General features: G+C 32.0%; 2 protein-coding genes and 1 pseudogene across 2 annotated transcripts; 2 read left to right on the plus strand and 1 right to left on the minus strand.

Annotated features, from left to right (window-relative positions):
* Nucleotides 1-5025: 5025 nt before the first annotated feature.
* LOC140959370 (UDP-glycosyltransferase 83A1-like) lies at nucleotides 5026-6180 on the plus strand (annotated as a pseudogene).
* A 173-nt stretch (nucleotides 6181-6353) lies between these two features.
* LOC140959785 (biotin carboxyl carrier protein of acetyl-CoA carboxylase, chloroplastic-like) lies at nucleotides 6354-9759 on the minus strand. Its single transcript, XM_073417799.1, has 7 exons — nucleotides 9427-9759; nucleotides 8654-8710; nucleotides 8397-8530; nucleotides 7996-8314; nucleotides 7382-7453; nucleotides 6815-6880; nucleotides 6354-6630 (listed from the first exon to the last, which is right to left on the minus strand). The coding sequence occupies exons 1-7, from the start codon at nucleotides 9562-9564 to the stop codon at nucleotides 6607-6609; spliced, it is 810 nt and encodes a 269-aa protein (XP_073273900.1). The 5' UTR covers nucleotides 9565-9759; the 3' UTR covers nucleotides 6354-6606.
* An 11145-nt stretch (nucleotides 9760-20904) lies between these two features.
* On the plus strand, nucleotides 20905-22929 carry LOC140958606 (uncharacterized). Its single transcript, XM_073416117.1, has one exon. It carries the CDS (start codon nucleotides 21302-21304, stop codon nucleotides 22751-22753), a length of 1452 nt encoding a protein of 483 aa, XP_073272218.1. The 5' UTR covers nucleotides 20905-21301; the 3' UTR covers nucleotides 22754-22929.
* The last annotated feature ends 4487 nt before the right edge of the window (nucleotides 22930-27416 follow it).

The following is a 27416-nucleotide window of genomic DNA, read 5'->3' on the forward strand; positions in this document are numbered from 1 at the left end:
ATTAAGATAACAAGGTATCTGAAACTGGTAAGGCATAATCATCATCCTCTTTCAACATGTTCTTTATCTGACCCATATGCATTCCCTCCAGCACCTACACTCTAAATAATAATTGGGCAAGCTGGTAAATATAGTGCGCTGACGATTTAATGGTTGATGAGCAAGACAAATTCAACAGGTTTAATAACCTCATATCAGAACTAGCACAAACTAGGCAAAACCCCTCAAGGAAACTGTAGAGAATAAAAAAAACTCAATTAGGCAATATGTGGTGTTTCATTTATCTACAAACAAGGAGTAAAGAATATGATATTTTTTTTAAGTTGCTTTCTTTAATTTAATAATGTACAATAATATTAAAATCTATCTCCGTATTATGTAGGTGGGAAACTAATTCATTCCATTTTAACCTCAACATTCAATTTTTTCAAAATCTTAAATTCTTCACTTCCTTCAATTGATTATTTATTCCCAATTGGATCACTAAGACAATTAGGAAATCTAGATTGGGTGCTACAAGTTTAAGAAGTAGCTCAATCATGTTTACACCTGCTAAGTACCATGTTATGTATACCACACAAACTCCTTAACCTTTAATGAGGTGAGACAATGATCATAGTGACTTGTATACGCAGTCGACTGCAAACCATTGGCATTTGTCATCAATTGACAAGAATGGTAACAACAAATTTATCTCCTCGGGTTCAATCGGCAACCAATGAGGTCAGGGCAATTATGATAGCCGTCAACCATAGTCTAAACTGAATAAAACCACAAAAGTACCTCCAAAGTCATCAGACATGCCTAAGGCACACTACGAAACACATATCATGGAACCCACAACAGTGCATCTTTAATTAGTCATTGCCAATGCCTACAAATATTTCCACTATCCAAGTTTTAAATTTTAACATTTATGATATGAGACACTGTTCACAAAACATTGCATATTATAGCAAAATTGAGACAAATTACAATACAAGGTTAACTATGCAACAAGTTTTCTAAAGTTATTTTGAATCTCAGAAAGCAGCTTGTATAGAGTTACTTAAGTAATAGATACCTGTCATAGACTATCCTCATTGTTCGAACACTTCTTTCAATTTCCACTCACAAAGGTCATCATGAGTCTTGGTCTGGTCTGATGACAAAAGAATGGAAATATTGTTCTACTAGGCAAGTAGTTTGCATGTTCCAGTTTTTGCTACATGCTAAACTAACAGATGCCAGACTGTAGACGCAAAATTTAACAAATGGACCACATTGATCACATGAGAAGAGAACAAACAAGCAAAAGGACTCGGTCACAGAAATAAAACTACATAAACTTAAATTATCACTGCAACAAATCCATGATTCTCAAACTCTCAAAGTGATGCTTCGAGAATTGCCCTTTAAATTTGCTATGATTATTTGTCAAGATTGCTGAAGGTTTAAACCCATTAGAAGAGATCAATAGAAATAATTTTCTACCATCAATTTATTTTTGTTTGATTTTTTAAAACAGTCCTTGGATTCTAGTTCCACTGATCTCTAAACCTTCAAAAAAGTACGTGGTTATAAACACTTCCAAGTTAATATTCAACCCTTTCAAGTATTAAATACAATAACCAATATACAGTTGAAAACATCCACTGGAAACATCATCATCATCATCATAGAACATTCCCGCTAGTTGCGAGGTCGGTTATATGGATAGTAGTAATCCAAGCTAAGTGATTTTCTACATGTCATCCCTTCAACCAAGATCTAAGATATCCTCTTACCTACCTTTAGGCTTTATCTAAGTTTTCAATAGCATTACCCTCTTACTCCTTCCATTAACTTGTTAAGTTTGTGGAATCATGCTCAAATATCATCTGGGGATACTCTTGGCAAAATATCAAAGATTGAACAAATGGTTATAGCCAGTTCAGAAACAAGCATGATGATGAAGTTAGCTGAAGGATGTGCCAGGGGAACAATACGCTAACAAAATTAAGGCTATAAAACTTCACCCAGCATACACTAATTTCATTTGCTTCATTCTTCTCAACAATCATTTTTGCAATTTTTATTTATTTATATCTCACAAATCAAATATTTGGCCGCACATGGCAAAGTAAGAAGAAATATTATCAATATTGAGAAGGAGATTGCTGCAGCATAGACACCAAATCAACCACTTTCAAGAAATTGAAAACTGGTACAGAAATTCTCCAAAGATCGAAAAGAATATAATATCAAGAAATGGGTCTTAAATCTTAATCTAAAACCAAAACACACCTTCTGAAGAACGATGCAAAGAGAACATATTATCGAAAAGGTATTGTACGCATAGGGTGTCTTCCGACCATCACTTCTCTAGCTCGCCATGGCCGAACAACAGAGTTCTTTCGGTGTCCATTGAGGTTCTTTGCACAACACCCGTGTTACTTGAATATATTGGTGTGTAATTTTGTATGTGGAAATTTTTTAATATGGTCACCGTATCCAAAAAAATTCTCTCCAAATATCACAAATTTCATTCATTATTTTTTACAAATTCAAATTTCAATCTCATTATTACATTAGATATGTATTAAAAAAAATATTCTTTCGATGGAAGCATTTTCTAGGTGGGGAAATACAAGAAGTTTGTGCAGCTACTCTTTGTCAATCACAAAAATTTATATGAGATCGTCACATATGGATCTCTAACCCGATCTGACTTATGAAAAATAATACTTTTATGTTAAAAAAATTATTTTCCACTATAAATATAAATTGAGTCAATCTGTCTCGCAAAAATATATTAGTGAGATCATCTAAACCATTAGTTTGAAATAAAATTAAATTTTAAAATAGCAACCCAAATTTTAAAATAAGTATAAAAAAATCCAGAACAAGACACCAAATTTGTGTCTTATCCAGATTTTTAATAATAATAATATAATACGTATTATCCAAATTCTTAATGATATTAATATATTATTCGTTTTTCCTCGTTATTTGGGGTCAAAACTGTTTTCATTCATCTTGTTTGCAATATTTACTATTTAGAAACAAATACTTATATATGAATTTTAGACACATTTGGTCTCAAGTCTTAATTTAACATTGAAAACTAAAAAGAAAAAAAATGTTTTGGTCATAAAAAGTAATTATCAAAATGGTTTTCATCCCAATTAACATATAAGAAAAATGATTATTAGATTGTTCATGGAAACAATATTTTCATAACTCGACCGTTAAAAGAACTTGTTTACTTCAAAATATTAGTTCAACTGTTCGAACTAGTTCAACCAGACGCTCATACTGAAACACTGTTATATTATATAAAATAATAATATGATATTAAATAATATGTTTTAAATTTTTAAGATTTAAATGTGTATATGAATAATTATTATATATTTACCAAAATTTAAAATATAAACAACATACATATAATCAAAATATCAAATATAATTATATATTTAAAAAAACAAATAAGCTTTTATACTATTAAAATAAATATAAGAAATAATTAATTTCTAAAAAAAATTAAAAAAATAATGAAATGATCCTATCGATTTTTAACTGGTACATGGGTTATTGACCAAATCTGACTAATTTTTAACTAGTTTGACCGATAAAACAGTTTTTGGATGTGGTATGGACCAGACCCGTGATCAGTTATTGGTCCAACTAGTCGATACGGGCCGTTCTAAAATAAAAGCATGGAAGTATCCAATTTTGAGAGAAAATCATACATGAGTAGATGTGTCTTTTGTTAGTTTTTAATGATAAATTAGTATTAAGGACTAAAAGAGTCTAAATGCATAGATTAAAGGATTTTATTAGCAAATTGTCAATTTTAATCATGTATATATTGAGGTGTGACTATATATTGAGGTGAAATAACTCGAGTCATATATTTTTGTTGAATCAATTATAATCATGTGACTATGTTTTAAAGATCAATTTAGTCTTTCTAGTCAAAATCATATAATTAATTGATTACTTTCGTTGTTATTTTTTATAATTACGTTGTTACACACATTTGCATGTTACGAAAGATTTTTGTCACCACGCGATTATAAAAATTTAACATGATATTAGTTATTTAATTGCATTATTTGATTGAAAAAGACAAAATCGATAATTAGAATATAGTCATATGACTATAATACATATTGAAAATGTCAGACAACAATACATACAGAACTAAAATTGACATTTTACTTTTTTTGACATGTAGCCAGTAGGAAGGATAAAAATGGTTTAAGGTTTAAACAATAAAGACGAAAATAATAATTACTCTCGTAATTTCTAATTAATTTAAGATATTTAAAATCATCGATACAGTAATTAAGTTTGAGTATAATTGTCGAATGATGAATATTCTAATTAAATTTATGGATTTCACATCTCACTACCATTTTCCCACTGCAACACTACCTCACAATCTACTGTTAATAATATACACTAATCCTTTTAACAGAGAAAACCCCAAAAGATATAATACAGTACATGCGTGCTACTCTACATAAATTTATATACAACTGTATGGTAAACTTATGGTTGTTCTAACTTGTCAAGTTTGTTTATATCTTGCAATGTAATATCCTGCAAGGTGCCATTGAAACCGACTTGAGGAAAACGAAGCTGGTCCATTTTTTAGGAGTGAGCGTGATTTGCAAGAATGAGAACCCAAACGACTGTTAACCAACTGAACAAGTTGCCTGATCTTGCTCTTAAACTGCAACAAATCTTTGGTGTTTCTTCATTAAGAACAATATTGTAGAGGTTAATAAAGGTGACAAGAGGAAGATAGATGAATCCCAAAGTCCAAAATATTTACCAAATTACAGGCCACATTTTTGTTGTGTCCTGTCCTTTCCAGGGCCATGCTGCACCCTTTATCAAAATCTCACACCAACTCACCAAATTTGGAATCATGGTTACTTTTTTTACGACAGATTTAACACATGCGCGCAAGGCTTCAGCATTGGCCGAGTCCTCTATGCGCGCAAGGCTTCAGCATTGGCCGAGTCAGAGGACTGGAACAAGGGGAGAAGGGTCATGGCGATTCCGGATGGCCTAGAACATGATGAGGACAAGAAGGATCCGAAGAAACTGCACGATAGCGTGAACAAAGTGATGCCAGGTTATTGATAAATTTACATATCATAGGCAGAAGACTAATCTTTTAGATTGTCACGAGTACAATTCAAGAAAGTTATTATATTAAGCAAGGATATTATCCCATTGAATTATATATATTATGTAATTTTTTTAATGATGGAAATATATATTATATCTATGGCCTCTGCAGGGACTCCATTAAAGAATGATCTGAAGATCAATTTGCTGCAGAACATGCAAGCCATTGCCATTACCGAGTTAACGTGGTACTTTCAAGGCGCCAAAAGCACAGGAAAAGAAATAGTTCATGCCATATCAAAGGTATCATTCATAACATGAAGAATGCAGATTGGATTCTTTGCAACTGGATCCAAGAACTTGATCCCGTGGCCTGCAACCTAGCGCCGAATCTTTTATCCATCGGTCCATTACTAGCTAAAGGCCAATCTGCAGGAAGTTTCTTCCCAGAAGACTCAACCTGCCTAAAATGGCTTGATAAACAACCTAAGAACTCGGTTGTTTAGGTAGTACATCGAGGTTCAATCAGCAACAACTTGAAGAACTGGCGAAAGGGCTCGAGATAATGAACCGGCCCTTTCTATGGGTGGCTTGGTCTGGTCTAACAGACAACTCGTACCCTTCTTACAACAATAAGTACTTGAAACGAGTGGCTAATCGGGGGAAATAGTTCAATGGGAACCACAAGAGGTCGTTTTAGGGCACCCCTCGGTCGCATGTTTCGTTACTCACTGTGGTTGGAGTTCATTCATGGAGAGTGTAAGCATGAGGGTTCCTTTGGTTTGTTGGCCTTATTTTGGGGATCAGATGTATTCAAAAAGCTGCATCTGTGACGCTTGGAAAGTTGGTGTTTGGTTGAAGCCTAACGAAAGTGGGATTGTGTCAAGGAATGAGATTAAATAGACTGTGGATGAAGTTCTCTCCAATCTCATTATCAAAGAAAATGTGCTACATTTGAAGGAAATTGCCAGAAACAGTATTGATGAAGGAGGATCTTCTTTCACCAACTTGGAGTATTTAGTAAAGCAAATGAGGTGTTCAGAGTTACCAGCACTGGTTTTAAAGAATTTGTAGGAAAAAAAATCTCTCTCCGAGACTGTAACCTATATAGCAAATAAATAAGATATTTATCTTAATTTCAAAATGTATGAATTTTTCAGGCATACAACTTTTATTTTGCATTTTTAAAAGTTTGTATTCAAACATCAAATAATGACATAAAGCTGCCGAAAAAATAAAAATAGAAATAGACCAAAGCCAACATCACATGAGAATTTTTCAGGGAAAAGAATATCTATCTTGTCGCACCAAAACAAAAAACAAAAAACAAAAAAAAATTTATTATTCATAATTAATAAGACGTATCAACATGAGACAAACACCCTATTATTCTAAAAACACCATCATTTTAATGTTGGAATAAATATCCCAAAGGGCCAAAGAGATCTCGCACTTTCTTACATATATGACTGCTCTTCACTACGGACTGAACCTGGTTCGTCATGGCTCGATGATAAACAAAGGCTGCAAAGGAAATGGAATACGTTGTGAACAAATAAACAAAGTACTTTGGGATTTGTTTGGTTCTATTTCCTGTGTTTTAGGAGATTTGTTCTCAAAGACTTGAATTTGAAAAATATGAAAATCTACGATGAAATTTGCATTATAGGAGTGATGAAATAAGGCAGGGAGCATAGAGGATACATACCATGTCCACGCTGACAGGTTTCCCATCTTCTACGAGTATCTCGACCACAGTGCCAGATTGGTCGGCCTACGAAAAAATGCACCATAAAATGTATTAGATCCTATTGTATGTAGAAAAGATTATAACTATCATCTACAAAGTCGTGGAAAACACTATTTTGTTAAGAATTCTGGAGCTTGTATCTTGGAACGTAGAGCTCTTTTACTTCTATCACCGATATAAAACCAGATAGCTGGTGTTTGGTCTTTCAACTAAAAAAAATGGAAGCAAAAAACTGGTACTTTTGAAAGTTTTTCTAGAATGATATTTAGACATGAACTTAAAAAGAAAAATGATATGTGGTGGAGTGATATTGTGTCATAATTGAACGAAAAAGATGAAATGGTTCATGAAAAAAGTGGAGATAATTTTTTTTTTTTTGGTAAAAAGCGGTGTTTTCCATAGTTGATTGAAGCATAAGAGAATAATTTAATTGAAAATTTTGAAAATAATACTTTGAGTTCATGTTTTGAATATTGAATTTTGAGTATGTGACGGAAAGTAAGACAGTCAAACAGAGCAGCTCACCTCAATCTCATTCATTAGTTTCATGGCCTCAATGATGCATATAACCTGTCCTTTCTGGATCTTATCGCCAACCTATAAAAGCAGACTCTGAGTTAGAAATTACAGAACTGAATTACTGCAACTATATGAAGAACAATGATAAGAACGGAAATTAAAATCACAGAGAGTATGACCCCCTATCAGTTGGTGTGGACTGAGAAAGTGGTGTGTAAATTTTACCCAGCTACACCATCTAGCAGCCTACTTAGAATCCAAGAAGGAAAGATAAAAAATTTGAAGGCTTGAGTGCGAAAGAATAAGACAGAGTGCAAGTTCAACTCACAGAAGCATACAATTTCAAAGTTTTAAACACTTTTCTATCGTTTCATTTATTAGTTTGCAGAGACAATTGAAGCAAATATTACCAGCTATAATAAATTTTGCACTTTGCAACTCATCTGGATATGAGAGGTGATAAGAAATTAACTGGTAGAAGGATCGGATAAATTCTTGGGAACCAGTGAAGGATGATAATCGTCGACAAAGGCACCATTCTATCATACAAACACAATTCAAAGCATGCACGGTCTTTTAGGGAAGTCATAAGCAAATGCAATAAAAGAAAATGTATTAACCTTCACAAAAGCTGGTGCACCAGGAGCAGGAGAACGATAAAAGTTTCCAGCCATTGGACATTTGAATGGAGGATGTGCTGATTTTAGTTTTGTTGGTGCAGGTGGCAGTGTTGGCATTGCAGCTGGAGTTGACGAAGCAAGAGCTGGAACATTTGCATGAGGCATTGGTGGTGGAAGCATAGCCTGGTGAGTAGGAGGTGATGTGTAAAAAATTGGAGCTGCAACTGATGGCTGTGGTAATGCTTCCTTTTTCCTGATAAGGAGTTCACAATCCATCTGCTTAAGCTGCAACTCCATGATATCTCTTGAATCTACAAGCCTGGACGCATCAGATAAATAAAATAATTTGTCAGTACTCAATCAGAAAATGTTGTGATGTTTATGCAATGTCCTTCACATACTCAACAAGATCTGACACTTGGTTCATAAAAGCTGAAATAGATGATGCGTCTGGAACTTCAAGTTGCCTTTCAGATTCTTTGGCTAAAACTAACTCGAGTGCTGGAATAGAATTTGATGGTTTCTCAACAGCGACCTAGATAAGGTAATGTAATCTTATCTCAAACTCAAGGCATATCAAGATAAATAATTTTTAACCAAAAACAAAAGATAAAAAGGCAATAGTAGATCAAATAGTAGCATATAAGTGTCATCTTACCTCATTGAGCTGAGCGTAGACTTTAAAGATTGCAGACTGCTTATGGCTACGCCCTTGCTGGAACAAATGTATCCTCAAGTTATGGCTTTGCAGTAACAATAATCAGAAGATTCAGAAACAAAATACAAATGTCTTCCTTTAATTTCTTTGTCAAAGTCAACCATAAAGAAAATTCTTTATCACCACATACAAGTTTTTTAACTAGCACGAACCAAAAATGACAAGCAATTCAGTATTGCCTTTCTTTTTTTTTTCCTTCGTTTTATAGCATGTGATCTAATTGCCATATAAAGCCATGCTCCTGAGGTTCATCATTCATTTATGCTAGAGAAAGTAACAAAGTTAATGAAACCAAACACGGATACAGCCCAACAAGGCATCCAGACGAACAAATTCATGTGACTTAACAAGCCAGAGATGTAAAGAAAGAGACACTCATACCAAAAATGAAATTTTTATCATTAAATGCAACAGAAACTGACGATAAACCTTTCCAGCACAAAAATGGTGTCGATGACATGCAAAGTTTACCAGAAAGCTAACCAAGGAAGCATGGTATGGGTGGATAAAGGCGGCAGATAAATCCGCAACGAACTCAGTAAATACAAACATGAAACATCGATTCGAAAAGAGAGATGATTTAACGCAAGCGAGTAAAATCTGAGCTCCGGGCATCAATTCAATTTATAGCAAAGATCACAAACAAAGCGGGCTACAAAGATGTAGATTGAGTCCAACGCCAGTAAAAGAAGCACCACAAGAATAACATGAACCTGTAATGGAGCGATAACTGATCTGGAATCGGATCGAGAGAACGACGCAGTACAATGTCGGCTGCCAGCAGTCCTGGAATGCGATGAAGCAGCTAACAGAAGCGAGATCTTCGGACATGGAACGCTAAAAGAAGCCATCGGCGATCAAATCAGCGAAAATTTCGATCAAATGAGGGGTGAAAATCAAGAGAATAATGACAAGGTTTTTGTAGGGAGAAATGGGCGATAAATTTGAAGAGGAATCAACAGAAAACAACAAAGACGAAGCGGGGGGAGAGAGGGCGATACAAACAAAGCCCAACGAAACGGCAGCGTTTCAAATGCATGCCTCTGTCTCTCCGTTTCCCTCCACGTTTGTTTATTCGGTAAACCAGTAACAATAAATTTCACTTTACCCCTCCAGCTTTTGAAATTAACATTTAGTTATTAAATAATATAATTGTAGTTCATATAAAATATATATAAATATAAAATTCATGACTTAATATTAAATTTCGATATGTTTAATTTAAGAGTGCATTTGGATCTATAGATTTAATTCGAATAGAAAGGTTCGATTTGATGAAACATAATGAAGAATGTATTTCAAATGATATTTATATTAAGTAAATTATTATTAAACTTACGTAACAATATGAAGTTGATATGAAATTCACTTTAATTTTGTACATTCAAGTAAGTCAGATGAATTTGATCAATCCAATTACAATTTAATATATTATAGCTAATGAGATTATAAATCTAAATTGATTGAATCAAAATCAATAAATTTCAAATTCAATTAATATTAATATTATTTTAATCTATATCTCAAATCAATCTTCTATCTGAATTCTAGAAAATAAGATTTTGGCTTTTTATATTGAGTAGGTTTCTTATGAGACGGTCTCACGAATCTTTATCTGTGAGACGGGTCAACCCTACCGATATTCACAATAAAAAAGTAATACTATTAGCATAAAAAGTAATATTTTTTCATGGATGACCCAAATAAAATATCAGTCTCACAAAATATGACATGTGAGATCGTCTCACACGAGTTTTTGTCATTTATATTTCATGACATTATTCCTACCAGAATTATGGTTGATGTTTAGTGGTCAGTATTGTGACAGGTCGAGGACTCTAGTAATTAGTATTCCATTTTTGACTTATTAATAGTAGTGTATTAGGTGTATAGTTATAGATTGTTTTAAAAAAAAAAACCAAATCCATTTGTTTACCAAATATAGATATATAAAATATGATAAAAATTGGTCACATTCACAGAACATAAAAACAGTAATTAAAGGATAAAAAAAAATTCAATACAAAATCAATATTTTAGACTAAATTTAGAAAAGTTTTAAATATGGTAATACTCCAAATAAATAGCAGTCAATTATAGGCACCGGCCCTAATGACTCGTATTGGCATACCTAAGGAGTGGCTCAATAAAGCTCAAAGCATATTGGTTAAAGCAAAATTTTTCAGATACGGTCTCACGGGTTGTATTTTGTGAGACAGACTTCTTATTTGGGTCATTCATAAAATAGTATTACTTTTTATTGTAAATATCAGTAGGTTCACCCGTCTCACAGATAAAGATTCGTGAGACCGTCTCACAAGAGACATACTCCGAGTGTAAAGAGGGTTTGCTTGATGCTATTCTCGGGGTATTTTTATTTTCGGGTATTGTTCTAAGTGAGCATCAACGGAACTGTAAGTATTTCACATAAGAGGTTTGCGGAAAAAATTTATGGGCCTCATGAATGAATGATCTCGTAAAATATTTCTTTTAAATAATAAGTCAATATCCTAAAAGTAGTATCGAATAAATCTTCATTAGTTTTATGTTTCTAAGCTAGGATTTATTATATTAGGTGGCCGATTGAACTAACAAATATGATTATTATTTGGATTTCACGATGTTCGTTTCATATATCTTGTGTTATTTACTATTATTTTAAATATCTAGAAGTAAAATTGAGATACTTTATTTCTTCAACTATTTTGCTAATAGTTTAAAATTATGATTTGATATTTTTATCCTTGAAAAACTTATCATATTTCATAATTGATCTCAATTTTTAAAAAAATTTTGAAGATTTTTAAAAATATAAAATTTTATTTATATATCAATTTTCAAGAGTTTGAAATGGCATTATAAAATTCAAATTATATTTTATTACAAACATTTATTTTAAAAAAAATTTGTATTTTTTATAATTTTCATTTCCATTTTAATTAGTTATTTTGTGCATATTTACAAATTTTGTCATTTTTTAAAATTTTATTAATATTATATAAATTTTCAAGCATTAATATTACAACAAGATAAATAATTTTTGATACAAAATATTCAAAATACAATAATAATTATATAAATACATTGTTGACAATGTCCGTACCAAAATTTAGATAACTGACCGAGATAAATGCTACATACAATAAGAATAGTGTTGTCATTTTACTAAAAATTAAGCTCGAAAATATTTTTTTTCTCGAAACTTCAACTTATATTAACTTTGAATTTTTATTTTCAAACACCACATATTTTTATTTCTAACTTTCTTCTTTATAATTTTAAGAAAAATCACTTTAAAATAAGTAGAATTTCTTCCTTAACACTCCATGAAATCAAAATAATACAATCATAAAAAAAGAAATAAATACAGAAAAAATTGTAAGGAGGTTTTTAATGATCGAGTTGAGGTCAATTAAATTTATTTTAATTATGTACTTTTAAATCACACACACAAACATGTAAACAATTAATGTATCTCATTATCATATCGCATCGTGTGAGATATTCCCCGGTAGTTGCTCTCCAACTACGTCCTAATGTGCCCTGATTTAATCGAATTAGATTTATTATTAAAAATCTTAATAAAATGTTAATAACAAAAACAATAAATTTAAAATGTTCGGGCCGGGAGCTTCGTCGGCTGGGATCGGAAAAAAGTTACGAGGTTGTCGTTGTTAGGCTCAATTAGAGGTTGTTTGGTATAAGTTCTTTGCGATTAGTAAGTTCGTGCTAAATTTATTTTTTATGATATTCTAGATCTTATACGAAATAATCAAAACATTACCATTATTTATAGTTTATTTAATTTTTTTAAAAAAAAAAGACATATAATAAGAATCAAACAATACATATTCAAAATCAACTCATAATCTCATATTAAACGTGGAGAGGTTAATTTAAAAGAGTATGTATATTGTGAGACGGTCTCACGAATTTTTATATGTGAGACAGGTCAACCCTACCGATATTCACAATAAAAAGTAATACTCTTAGCATAAAAAGTAATATTTTTTCATAGATGACCCAAATAAGAGATTTGTCTCATAAAATACGACCCATGAGACCGTCTCACATAAGTTTTGGTCAATTTAAAAATAATATGTTAGTATTTATAAGTTATTAGATTGCTTTGTAAGATATTTGGTTAATAAGTTATGGTCAATAAATAGACTCTATAAATTATTTAAAAATCCTTTTATGTTTTTTGAAAACTCATGAGATTGTTGTGAAAAAGTAAAAATTTATGGTAAAAAGTAAAAATCTCAAACTCTCAAAATTATCACACTACACACTTTATAATATTTTTCTCTCAACTCAATTGTGATTTTCTTCACAAATGAGAGATCTATTTATAGAAAATTTTTACAAATAATCCAAAAATAAATTACATCATTACCTTCATCATCACACACAAATTTCAAAATTCAACACCTAATTTTACCTAATTTTCAACATTCAAATATTCAATACACACATTTTTAAATATTATTTTTCAACACTCCCCCCTTGTAATGATGATCATAATGATTGTCTTCATTACGTGTTTTTATACTGCCTCGTTAAAAACCTTACTAGGAAAAACCCATTGGGATAAAAATCATAGTAAGGGAAAAAGAGTGCAGTCACGTAAACTCCCCCTCATGTTGACACGAACAATTCTTCACAAATTTCGTAGATTGCGCATCCCAATATTATATATGTGCTTTCTGAATATTGTCGTAGGAAGTGCCTTTGTGAAGAGATCTGATGAGTTTTCACTTGATTGAATGTGACGAACATCAATACATTTATTCTTCTCAAGCTCTTTGGTGAATGCGAAGAACTTAGGAGGAATATGTTTAGTTCTGTCGCTTTTTATGTATCCTTCTTTCATTTGAGCAACACATGCAGCATTATCTTCATATAGTATCACAGGCTTCTCGTCGAATGATAATCCGCATGAGATTTGGATATGTTGGGTCATTGATTTTAACCACACACATTCACGGCTTACTTCATGTAGTGCCATAATCTCGGCATGATTTGATGAAGTTGTCACGAGCGTTTGTTTCTGTGAACGCCAAGAAATTGCAGTGCCTCCACGAGTAAATACATATCCAATTTGGGAATGTGCCTTGTGTGAATCAGATAAGTATCCAGCATCGGCATAACCAATTATACTTGGATTAGCATCTTTTGAATACAAAAGTCACAAGTCTGTCGTTTCTCGTAGATAACTGAATATATGTTTAATTCCGTTCCAGTGTCTCTTTGTTGAATATGTGCTAAATCTTGCAAATAAATTTACGGCAAAAGATATATCAGGCCTTGTACAATTTGTAAGATACATAAGGGCACCGATAGCACTTAAATGTGGTACTTCTGGACCAAGAATATCTTCATCATCTTCACATGGACGGAATGGATCATTTTCTATGTTTAATGATCTAACAACCATTGGAGTATTTAGAGGATTTGATTTATCCATATTAAAACGTTTAAGGATCTTTTCTGTATAATTTGTCTGGTGAACAAATATTCCACATTCTTTTTGTTCTATTTGTAAACCCAGACAATACTTAGTTTTTCCAAAATCATTCATTTCAAATTCTTCCTTCAAGTATAAAACAACTTCTTGAATTTCTTTATTCGTTCCAATGATGTTTAAATCATCAACATATACACCAATAATTACGCATTCGGATGTTGTTTTCTTAATGAAAACACAAGGGCATATTGAATTATTTACATATCCCTTTTTCATCAAGTGATCACTTAGCCGATTATACCACATTCGGCCGGATTGCTTTAACACATATAATGATCTTTGTAATTTCACAAAATAACATTCTCTGGGTTTTGAACTTTGTGCTTCAGGCATCTTAAATCCTTCAGGGATTTTCATATATATATTACTATCAAGTGATCCATATAAGTAGGCTGTAACAACATCCATAAGACGCATTTCTAAATTTTCAGATACTGCCAAGCTAATCAAATACCGAAACGTAATTGCATCCATCACAGGAGAATACGTTTCTTCATAATCAATTCCAGGCCTTTGAGAAAAACCTTGTGCAACAAGTCGAGCTTTATATCTTACTATTTCATTTTTCTCATTTCGCTTTCGAATAAAAACCCATTTGTATCCAACAGGTTTTACACCTTCAGGTGTAAGGACTATAGGTCCAAAAACATTACGTTTATTTAGCGAATCCAATTCAACCTGGATGGCATCTTTCCATTTTATCCAATCCTGCCGATTTTTACATTCACCAAAAGATTTTGGTTCATGATCTTCATTATCATTTATGATGTCGATTGCCACATTATAAGAAAATATATCATCAATTTCTTCTATATCTTTTCGGTTCCATATTTTTCCAGTATTAATATAATTGATAGAGATTTCATGATTCTCGTCAGTTTGTGGTTCTGACAAAACATTTTCATCATCATGTGTTTCTTCAGGAACATCATTCTCTATTTTGTGATCATTATGTGTTTCTTCAGGAACATCATTCTCTATTTTGTGATCATTGTGTTTCTCTATGAATTTTCTTTTTCGAGGATTTTTATCCTTGGAACCAACTGGCCTTCCACGCTTCAGGCGTTTAATGACATCATGACTATCTTCAATTTGTTTCTTCGGAATTTCAATTCGAGCAGGGGCATTTGCAGCATGTATATATGATTTAGTTACCCCTTTTGTGTCTGCAAATGCATCTGGTATTTGATTTGCTATTCTTTGCAAGTGCACAATTTGCTGTACATCTTTTTCACATTGTTTTGTTCTTGGATCCAGATGTAACAATGATGATACATACCATGTAATTTCTTTTTCGGTATGTTTCTGTTCTCCCCCTAACATTGGGAAGATTTCCTCATTAAAATGACAATCAGCAAAACGTGCTGTGAACACGTCGCCTGTCTGTGGTTCAAGATATCGAATGATCGATGGACTATCATAACCAATATAAATTCCAATCTTTCTTTGAGGTCCCATTTTCTTTCGTTGAGGTGGTGCAATAGGCACATACACCATACATCCAAAAATTCTCAGATGAGAAATGTCTGGTTCTTTACCAAATGCAAGCTGCAATGGGGAGTATTTATGATATGCACTTGGTCTGATGCGAATTAATGAAGCAGCATGTAAAATTGCATGTCCCCATATAGAAATAGGGAGCTTTGTTTTCATAATCATTGGTCTAGCAATCATTTGCAGACGTTTAATCAATGATTCAGCCAATCCATTTTGAGTATGTACATGAGCAACAGGATGCTCAACAATGATTCCCATAGACATACAATAATCATTGAAAGTCTGGGAAGTAAATTCACCAGCATTATCAAGTCTAATTTTCTTGATTGTATAATCGGGAAATTGATTCCTCAATTTTATTATTTGAGCAAGTAATCTTGCAAATGCAACATTTCGAGTTGACAATAAACATACATGTGACCATCTGCTGGAGGCATCAATCAATACCATAAAGTATCTGAATGGTCCACATGGTGGATGGATTGGTCCACAAATATCACCCTGAATACGTTCAAGAAACATTGGTGATTCAGTTTGGATTTTGGCTGGTGATGGTCTTATAATAAGTTTTCCAAGAGAACATGCTTTACATTGAAACTTATTATTCTGAAAGATCTTCTGGTCTTTCAATGGATGACCATGTGTATTTTCTATAATTCTTCGCATCATTGTTGAACCAGGATGTCCTAATCGATCATGCCAATTGGTTAATATTGAAGAATTATCAATTACCATGTTTGATTCAATGGGACGTATATGTGTATAATGCAATCCAGTAGGGAGCATTGGTAGTTTTTCAATCACATATTTCTTTCCTGATTTATATGTGGTAAGACACATATATTTCTCATTCCCTTCATTCATTGTTTGAGTATCATACCCATGGGAATATATATCATTAAAACTCAACAAATTTCTTTTCGATTGTGGTGAATATAAAGCATCATTGATCAAAAATTTTGTACCATTAGGTAACAAAAATTGTGATTTACCACATCCTTTAATCAAGTCTACAGGACCTGATATTGTATCCACCGTTGTTTTTGTTGCTTTTAGTTCCAAGAAATATCTTTTATCTCGGAGGATAGTGTGCGTTGTGCCACTATCGGGCATGCAAACTTCAGCTTTGCTCATAGCATTTTCCATATTTGAACTTCAAAAAATATGCAATGAAAAAAAAAATTAATGACAATACATATGTAAATATAACACATATCATAATTGTACAATAAAACATTATCATATAAATACGTGAAAAATAAATTATTGTACATTTATACTCTACCACTATATTGTTCATTTTCAGAGAAATCATTGAGAAAATCTGCAGCATCAATATTGTTCATTTCTATCACACTAACATATTGAACATTTCCAGAGAAATCACTCATAAAATCAGCAGCATCAAAATGAGTTGAATCATTCAAACGGTCACTTCGCTCAGTGAAGTTGGTCTCTTTTTCTTTCCCCTTTATCGATTCTTTATAGAGCTTGCAAAGGTGCTCAGGAGCTCGACAAATACGAGACCAATGTCCTGGAGTGCCGCATCTGAAACAAGAACTTTCAAATCTTTTCGAGTGATTTTCATTAACACTCATGTTCTCATGATGCCTTTTCTGTGGGTGGTTCGTGACGCCCTTTTGAGATGAGTTATAAAAATAACTATCTCTATTGTTTTCAAAACCACGGCCTCGACCACGACCACGACCAAGTCCACGTCCACGTCCACGACCACGACCTCGACCTCGACCAAAACCTTGTCTTTGAATTTGATTTTGGTTTCCAGGTTTAAATTCATTTTTACTTACAGCATTTACTTCTGGAAATGCTGATGATCCAGTGGGTCGGGACTGATGATTTCTCATTAGTAGCTCGTTGTTTTTTTCCGCCACAAGAAGACAGGCGATGAGCTCAGAATATCTCGCAAATCCACGCACTCTATATTGTTGCTGTAAAGTTATATTTGATGCGTGAAACGTGGAAAATGTTTTTTCAAGCATTTCCGATTCTGTGACCTCATGTCCACAAAATTTTAGCTGCGAGATTATTCGATACATCGCTGAATTGTAATCACTGACTTTCTTAAAATCTTGGAATCTTAACATATTCCATTCATCACGGGCGGTCGGAAGTATAACTTCCCTTATATGTTCAAATCTTTCTTTCAATCCTTTCCACAGAGCCATGAGATCTTTTTCGATGAGATATTCACATTTTAAACCTTCATCGAGATGTCGACGCAAAAATATTATAGCTTTTGCTTTTTCTTGTGATGAAGATATACCATTTTCTTTAATGGTCTCGCTTAGACCCAATGACTCAAGATGCATTTCTACATCGAGAGTCCATGGCATATAATTTTTCCCCGTAATGTCGAGTGCAACAAATTCGAGCTTTGTCAAGTTTGACATGGTGGTACTAAAAAAAATTATGATGCATTTTATTAGTTAATGAATATTGCAATACAAAGTAATGGATAAACAACAAATACAAGCATTCGTAAAAATAAAGAAAACACATGAGGAGGATATTCTCCGATAAGTACAAGATTCGTGAGTATTATAACCAAAATAATTAAAAATAACTTTGTGAAAGCCATCTTCTTTTTTCTTCAAAAATTTGATGAAGAATAATTTTAGAGAAGAAGAGAAAGTTGGAGTGATTGAATGTGTTTGTGAGATCATATTTATAGGGCAAAAACTAGCCGTTTTGTTACCGTTTATGACCGTTGGTGTACAAGAAAATAAATGTATGTATTTGTATAATTTTATGGTAATAATATGGTGTATATAATATTAGTAATGTTTTAAATAATTATGTATATCATATCACAATATTATAATGAGGTGTCATAAGATATTTTGTTTAAAAATCTTATAGGCTTTTATACTTGTCGTATCCCTTACCGGGAGTGTGGGATGTCGTCTTAACATCCTCCCAGGATTTATAACAAGTTTTTTGAAAAATTTATTTTTATTATTTATAATAACATTATATTATATAGTAAATATGTAAACAATAAATAAATAAACAATAAAATAAATATTATTACTTTTGTTACCTTTTTCTTCTGTTTTGGAGCTTGGAAAAATATGGAGGACTTTTAGATCTTCGTGCTGATAACGTGTTGTGAAAAAGTAAAAATTTACGGTAAAAAGTAAAAATCTCAAACTCTCAAAATTATCACACTACACACTTTATAATATTTTTCTCTCAACTCAATTGTGATTTTCTTCACAAATGAGAGATCTATTTATAGAAAATTTTTACAAATAATCCAAAAATAAATTACATCATTACCTTCATCATCACACACAAATTTCAATATTCAACACCTAATTTTACCTAATTTTCAACATTCAAATATTCAACACACACATTTTTAAATATTATTTTTCAACAGAGATAATATTTGGAAGATTTTACGGTATATTACTAAGAACGGAGTTATTCAAATCTTTCGAGCATAAAATTAATTGTTGCGATGTAATTTAATGCAATAAATTTGATTTAACTTATCATCCTTATTTTACGTCTTAATTATAAAATCATATATATAATCATACAAACACGTAACATGTGTACGAGATGGAATGTAAGTAAATATAATAAAAATTACAATGGATGTTCCTATGTTTAGTTGTTGGGGAAAAAATGGAGGCAAAAACTTGTGGGAGACGGTCTCATGAGTCGTATTTTGTGAGACAAATCTTTTATTTTGGTTATCCATGAAAAAGTATTACTTTTTATGCTAAAAATATTATTTTTTATTGTGAGTATCGATAGAATTGACCCGTCTCACATATAAAAATTCATGAAATCGACATTCTAAAAAATAGAAGGTTAATCGAAAGCAAGAAGAAGATGGATATGTTGAGGTGGGCCCCGCTCATACTTTTTGAATCTTTTATTTAATTTAATAAATAAATAAACTGAAAATACTATAATGAATAGAGCCAAAAGGTCAAAAAGTATAACGACGACAAAGAGTGGAATCAAGGCACTCACAAGAGCCTTCAACTAAGGGTTGATTAAATATTTAATCTTGGTTGATTTTTTTTTATTTTATTTTTTTTATGTTAATTGATTTTTAGTTTTTGAACCGAAGAGAAATTTGTTATAATTAGATATCGAGCACGAGACTTCATCTCACTTTGATTTTGATATCATACACACAAATATATAAAAAATTAATGATAGTGTTAAAAGTAGGAATATATATAAAAAAATTTAAAAAGTTTTGTTTTTTTTTTAATGAAAAAAAAAGTTTTACTTTGAATTGAAATGTATGTGGGTTGAGACCGGACTTTTGGCCTAATTGGCCTCACCCGATATCTTTTTATTTACAAAAACTTGTGTGAGACGGTCTCACGGGTCATATTTTTTAAGACATATATCTTATTTGGGTAATGCATGAAAATTTATTACTTTTTATTGTGAATATCGGTAGGGTTGACTCGTCTCACAGATAAAAATTCGTGAGACCGTCTCACAAGATACCAACTCTTTTTTTTTTTATCCCATCTCTTTTTATTATGTATCCAAATTTTTTTTTAATAAAACACCAATGTAAAAAATATAATGTTTTAAACATATTTATTTAAATTAAAAAATATTTATATTTTGCCACCCAATTTTTTTATATAAAAAAAATATATAACCCCAAGTTGCCTCTTGGATGATATACCAGACCACCAAATCCCCTCTTTCGTTTGGCAATGCAGGCTTCTCCAATAGCAAGAGACAAAGGAAAGAATCGTTTTTTATCAGTTAACTTTTAGTTTCTTGAAAATTTGAATATGTTACTTCAAAAAAAAAAAGTTGAATATTTCTTAAATCCGGGATTGGGTTGGCGTAGGATTCTCAATTGGAGTACACGTGCTGCTATCTGTATTTGCTTTATTTACCTCTTTTTATCTTTGCTTTCATGCATGGATTTCTCCTCCCACACGAACCCATTTCAATTACTATACATATATATTTATATATATAGAGTGATGCTATAAATATATTAAGTATTTTTACATTAATTTTTAGGCTCATCTTTGAATAAATTTTTTTAATTCAAAATCCTCTTAACATTATAATTATATATATATATATATGTGTGTGTGTGTGTGTGTATGTATGTATGTAAATATTTTGCCATCATAAGCAACAAAGGTAACCGACTCTGCCTTCAAAATTGATAATTTCTTCAACTTTCAACTACCCTATAGCTACTACTTCTTCTGCAACTAGTAAAAGTAGCTTAAAAATAGAGAGAAACAAAGAGGGGGTCTTCCCTTAGTGGCTAACTAGCTTGCCTTTCTTTTTTCATTTCTCTAGTTTTTAATTTTGCGTTTACACATTTCTTGTTTATCGGATCTTATATTCTACTCCCTTCTTCTCCACCGGTTCTAGATTCAAGAAACCTGTGAGTGATCCCACTTCGAGTTTGAGCTTATAATATTCTAGTTCCTTGATTTTGTGCCGTTTCTTCTGGTTTTAATAAGCCAAAAGTTGAACATTTGTTGATCTGCTTCTGATCTGTGTTTCTTGAGTTTCTCTAAAATCGAAACTCTATGGAGGGAATTCAAGAACGGAAGGTGCATATCTGCAAATTCTGCAGCAAGAGCTTCTCCTGTGGGAGATCTTTGGGTGGCCACATGAGGTCTCATTTGATCAATATTTCATCTGATCGAGATCATAAGTTTCAAGAAAACATACCTCCACTTCTCTCCGATGGCAGAAACAATGCTAAATTTGACAAACTTTCGGAATTCGGGAGTCCGAGTAGTTATGGCCCAAGGGAGAAGCCAAAGAAGACAAGAAAATTATCAAAGCCAAGTGAAGAAGATACTTTGCTTCAAGAAAAAATATGTAAAGAATGTGGCAAAAGTTTCCAGTCTTGGAAGGCTTTGTTTGGCCATATGAAATCCCACTCTGTGAATAGAAAGATTGCGAATAGTTCGGAAGATGATTCTTGGGATAGCCAATCTGACAATGAATCAGCAGCTCCATTTTGCAAGAAGAAGAGGTCAAACAGAATGAAAAGGTACACATCTACGACAAATTCATCATCTTTAGCGAATTTTTCGCCTTGTGTTTCTGAGATTGATCAGCAAGAGCAAGAAGAGGTTGCTTTGAGTTTGATCATGCTTTCGAGGGATACTGGAAATTGGGTTGACATGAATTCTTCTGGTTCCTCTTATAATAGTTTGGATTTTTCAGAAGCTAATAAATTCGGTAAAATTTCGGGCAAGGGGTCGTTTTGTAGTGAGTCGAAGTTCAAGAAATCGAAAGATAAGCTCAAGAACACGAGAAAGAAGAAAAATCTTGATCGAGAATCTGAAGTTAACTCGCCGAGGAATCTGATCCAGAAAAGTGGATTGGATCAGTTTGAAGGGCTAAAATTCAACAAGGCTGAGTCGAGCAAGAGAAAGTGCATTGATTCAAATGATTCTGAAGTTAGTTTGCCAGTTGAAAGCTACAAATCCCCATTTGCATACAGCCCTTCTGATTCCCATGATTTTGAGAAAACCAGCAAATTTTTATGCACGATTTGCCAAAGAGCCTTCCCTTCGTACCAAGCTCTAGGGGGTCACAGAGCAAGCCACAAAAAGTTCAAAGGCCGCTGCGCTCCAAGAAGTGAAAACGACAGCCTCGAAACCGAAAATTCACCAATACAAAGTACTAAAAGCATCGAAAAAATCAGTGTTTTTGCCACCAAAACTGCATCAGAAGTTGGATTCTTGAAAATTAAGAAGCATGAATGCCCAATTTGCTTCAAGATTTTCCCATCAGGGCAGGCTTTAGGTGGGCACAAGAGATCACATTTGACACCAGATCAGCCAAAAACCACTACTCATCCGTCTGTTGTGATTCAAATGCCGCCGGCCTCGAACACTCGGGACTTTCTTGATCTCAACTTGCCTGCTACTGTTGATCATAAAGAATGGTGGATTGGGATCAGCAACGATCACGAAAGTGGAAACGAGCATAAACTTCCATTGCTCGGCTTTCTCTCAAGCTGACGATGATGATCTTGCTAGCTTTTTTACCAATGTACAGATTCATTCATTCTTTACAGAAGTTTGAAGTTCTCTAAGCAGTAGCAATATTATCAGGCCTAATAGCTCTACAGTAACATTTTCTTTCTTTTATTTTTTCAGAATTTTTTTTTGGTCATTTCTGGATTATGTAACATTTTATCTTTAATATATTTAAATCTTTAGTGTGTCTTGAGCCTAAATTTCATTATTAAAGAGAGAGTACTAAGGAGGATAAATAACAATATAGAACAAAAGCAATAAAAAATTCTTTATAATCTCCGATTTTTATACGATAAAATGGTGAAATTATAGGTATACCGCGATAAATCTTTATATGTTTTCATTTATTTTTCCAAATGTCAATAATATATTTTCTTTTGTAGCTTTTAACGTGCCATGCATTGCATCATCTGCTACGTACCTAAATTCTTTGTGCTGTAATTATTTTGACTTGACAATGAAGGGAAATTATGAGGTATTGAAAATTGGCATGTGGAAGCATTTTATAATGTATATGTATACAAAGTCATTTTTTATCTTATTTTTACCATATATTTTNTAAAATATGGATTTATTCAGAACTTTACTAGTTAGCTAAAAGTGGTTGTTTAGTCGCCTACCAGATAACATGGCCACCCTTTCTCCTTCCCCTTTCGTACTTAATTATTATATATTTATATGTCAATTATATACATTATTGTTGTAGGTTAATGTGTGCTTCATTCACTAATGCGTGACTTTATAATACCACTTGATGAAACACACATTTTTTGCAGTCTATTTTTACAATTAAAAAGTGTAAGTAAACATGACATGACGTATTTATCATGAATATTAAAATAAATTTCCAGGATTCAAGAAATTGTTGGACTACATATATAACATAAAAATTCTTATAAGACGATCTCACTGGTCAATTTGACAATATTTTATTTTGGTCACTTATGAAAAAATATTATTTTTTATGTCGAAAGTATTACTTTTATTGTAAATATTAACAGAACTAATCTATCTCACGAATAAATATATACGAGAGTGTCTCAAAAAAACCTACTCATACTATAATGGTTATTAGGGCACCCACAATGGGGTGTTAAATAGGTGTTATAACACCCATTTAACACCCCTCTCCATTGTGAGTGGGCGTTAAGTGAGTAACAATTGAACGCCCCTCTGTCAGTTTATTTTTTAAAAAAAATTCGACAATTAGCGACGGTTTTTTAAATACCGTCGCTAATTTGAGATATTTTTCCACAAACCGTCGCTGACGCGCGGGCCCCACATGTTTTGAATTATTTTAATTTTGCTTTTAAATTTTTGACTTTCTCTTATATTAGTTTTAATTTCATATAAGTGTGGTTTATTTCTAAGTTATTGTTTCATTTCAATTTCATAATTATTTCTTTCGAACACCTACTTTATTTAATAAATATATTTTTAAAAAAATTAATATTATATTTTAAAATTAATAAAATTATTTTATTAAAAATAAGATGATTTTAAAAATTAGAATAATGATTTAAATAATGTAAAATATATTTAAAACATATTTATTTAATATGAAAAAAATTTAAGATGATTGAGTGGACTGTGGGACCCATAAATAATGAGTTTGAATGTTAAAAGGAATGTGGGTAAAAAAAATATGTTGTTATAATGAGTATGTGGCAGTGGAATCCAGACTTTTTGATGAGTTAGTGGGTGTGGTTGCTCTTACACCTTTGTTTTTACTTGTTAAACATCCGTACGGAACCCAATAATGCGGCTGAGAAGTTAGGACAACTGAACGCACAGCCGAGAAACTTAAAATTGTAATCAATTGGTCTCATCAATTAAACAATTTTAAACATTAAAACCTCAACTATCGCATATAGCTCCCTCTCGGGTAGATTGTTTTAATATATTACTTATTATTATAAATATCGATATGATTGATAAATCTCACATATAAAAATTCTTACAAGAGACCTACTATTCGAGAAATTGTATTTATTTTATTTTGTTTTTATAAAATAAATTATACTTTCATTTGTCTATCTGGTAGGATATTTTATGTTTGATCTAAAATGCTATTAATTTTCAATATTTTTTTAAACTTTTTTTTTTAAAAAAAATAAAAGGTATTGATGCAATTAACCCTGGTCAATTATATTAATCTAATTTTTATTATTTTATTATAGAATATAATATAATTCGGCTCTCTGTTGCACCGATTGACTTTTTAGGAGGCAAATCAAAAAATTGCATTGGTGGATGAATTCAATGTTACCATTGGAAAAGGTCCAACACGTGTACACGCTTCTACGTACGCGTAAAATACACACACACACACACACACACACAAGCACGACTCTTTTGACAACAATCTATTTAAGTGATTTTTAATTAATTAAATTACTATGAACAATGATATTTATTTTATAGTATTTTCTAATTATTATTTGGATAATGCGATTTTTTTAATTTTCCCAACGACAATTTAAAATTTCATCTAAACCTTATTATGGCTACGCTATCTTCACTACCAAAGTTACATATGTATTGGATGTGATTAAAGTTAATATCTATGTAAAATAATAATAATAATAATTTGAAAAATAGTTTTTTAGATGACTACAATATTTCTTTTTTGTTGGGTGTAATAATTGTTCTTCTTAAGCAGAACAATTAGAACGTGATTCTTGAGCTGATGTATAATTTAAAATATTTGAGCAGCGCGTTTTCCACAAGTTATAGATTTTGATAAAGGGACAAAAGTTTGGTTGTACAATTGACATCAGAGTTAAAGTCACTGGTTCGATTCTCATTGATTGCAAGAAATGCAATTATTGAGAGTAAGATTGTTGAGTCTAATAATTGTCTCTCATGAGTAAGACAATCAAAACGTGGTGTTTGAGCTGCTCTACGATTTAAAAATTTTGAGTTACACCGTTACCACCACAATCTATAAATTTTGGTAAAACAACAAATGTTCGCTCCTACACTTTTTATGATGACTTGTTTTGTCAGATCGTTGTGAGTTTAATTTTATAATAAGATTCACATATTTCATTATGTTATTAAAATATTTAATACACTAAAATTTATGAAATAGTTAATATATAAGTTTATCGAAATAGATTTTAAATGGAACTGAGTAAACTCTCGAATTAACACAATAACTTGCAAAAGAACTCTTGATCATTAATCAATCGTTTATATACTCCACACACTCATACACCACTTAGAACATCCACCTATATATATATAGTTTTGATATATTATACACTATTGTGCTCACCTTTGTGTCCACCTGTTATGTAGAAGTTACTTATTGGTTGCACAATTTTAATATTGTTCATTATATCCAATAGATGAATACCANAAATCATTTATTGTTGTGAAAAAGTAAAAATTTACGGTAAAAAGTAAAAATCTCAAACTATCAAAATTATCACACTACACACTTTATAATATTTTTCTCTCAACTCAATTGTAATTTTCTTCACAAATGAGATATCTATTTATAGAAAATTTTTACAAATAATCCAAAAATAAATTACATCATTACCTTCATCATCACACACAAATTTCAATATTCAACACCTAATTTTACCTAATTTTCAACATTCAATATTCAATATTAAAATATTAATTTTCAACACTCCCCCTTGTAATGATGATCATAATGATTGTCTTCATTACGTGTTTTTATACTGCCTCGTTAAAAATCTTACTAGGAAAAACCCATTGGAATAAAAACCATAGTAAGGGAAAAAGAGTGCAGTCACGTAAACTCCCCCTCATGTTGACACGAACAATTCTTCACAGATTACTTAGATTGCGCATCTCAATATCATATATGTGCTTTCTGAATATTGTCGTAGGAAGTGCCTTTGTGAAGAGATCTGATGAATTTTTACTTGATTGAATGTGACGAACATCAATATATTTATTCTTCTCAAGCTCCTTGGTGAATGCGAAAAACTTAGGAGGAATATGTTTAGTTCTGTCGCTTTTTATGTATCCTTCTTTCATTTGAGCAACACATGCAACATTATCTTCATATAGTATCACATGCTTCTCGTCGAATGATAATCCGCATGAAATTTGGATATGTTGGGTCATTGATTTTAACCACACACATTCACGGCTTGCTTAATGTAGTGCGATAATCTCGGAATGATTTGATGAAGTTGTTACGAGCGTTTGTTTCTGTGAACGCCAAGAAATTGCAGTGCCTCCACGAGTAAATACATATCCAGTTTGGGAACGTGCCTTGTGTGGATCAGATAAGTATCCAGCATCGGCATAACCAATTATACTTGGATTAGCATCTTTTGAATACAAAAGTCACAAGTCTGTCGTTCCTCGTAGATAACGGAATATATGTTTAATTCCGTTCCAGTGTCTCTTTGTTGGATATGTGCTAAATCTTGCCAATAAATTTACGGCAAAAGATATATCAGGCCTTGTACAATTTGTAAGATACATAAGGGCACCGATAGCACTTAAATATGGTACTTCTGGACCAAGAATATCTTCATCATCTTCACATGGACGGAATGGATCCTTTTCTATGTTTAATGATCTAACAACCATTGGAGTACTTAAAGGATTTGATTTGTCCATATTAAAACGTTTAAGGATCTTTTCTGTATAATTT

Source organism: Primulina huaijiensis, chromosome 15 (genome assembly GCF_012295235.1).
Source record: "Primulina huaijiensis isolate GDHJ02 chromosome 15, ASM1229523v2, whole genome shotgun sequence".
In the NCBI taxonomy this organism is placed as follows: Eukaryota; Viridiplantae; Streptophyta; class Magnoliopsida; order Lamiales; family Gesneriaceae; genus Primulina; species Primulina huaijiensis.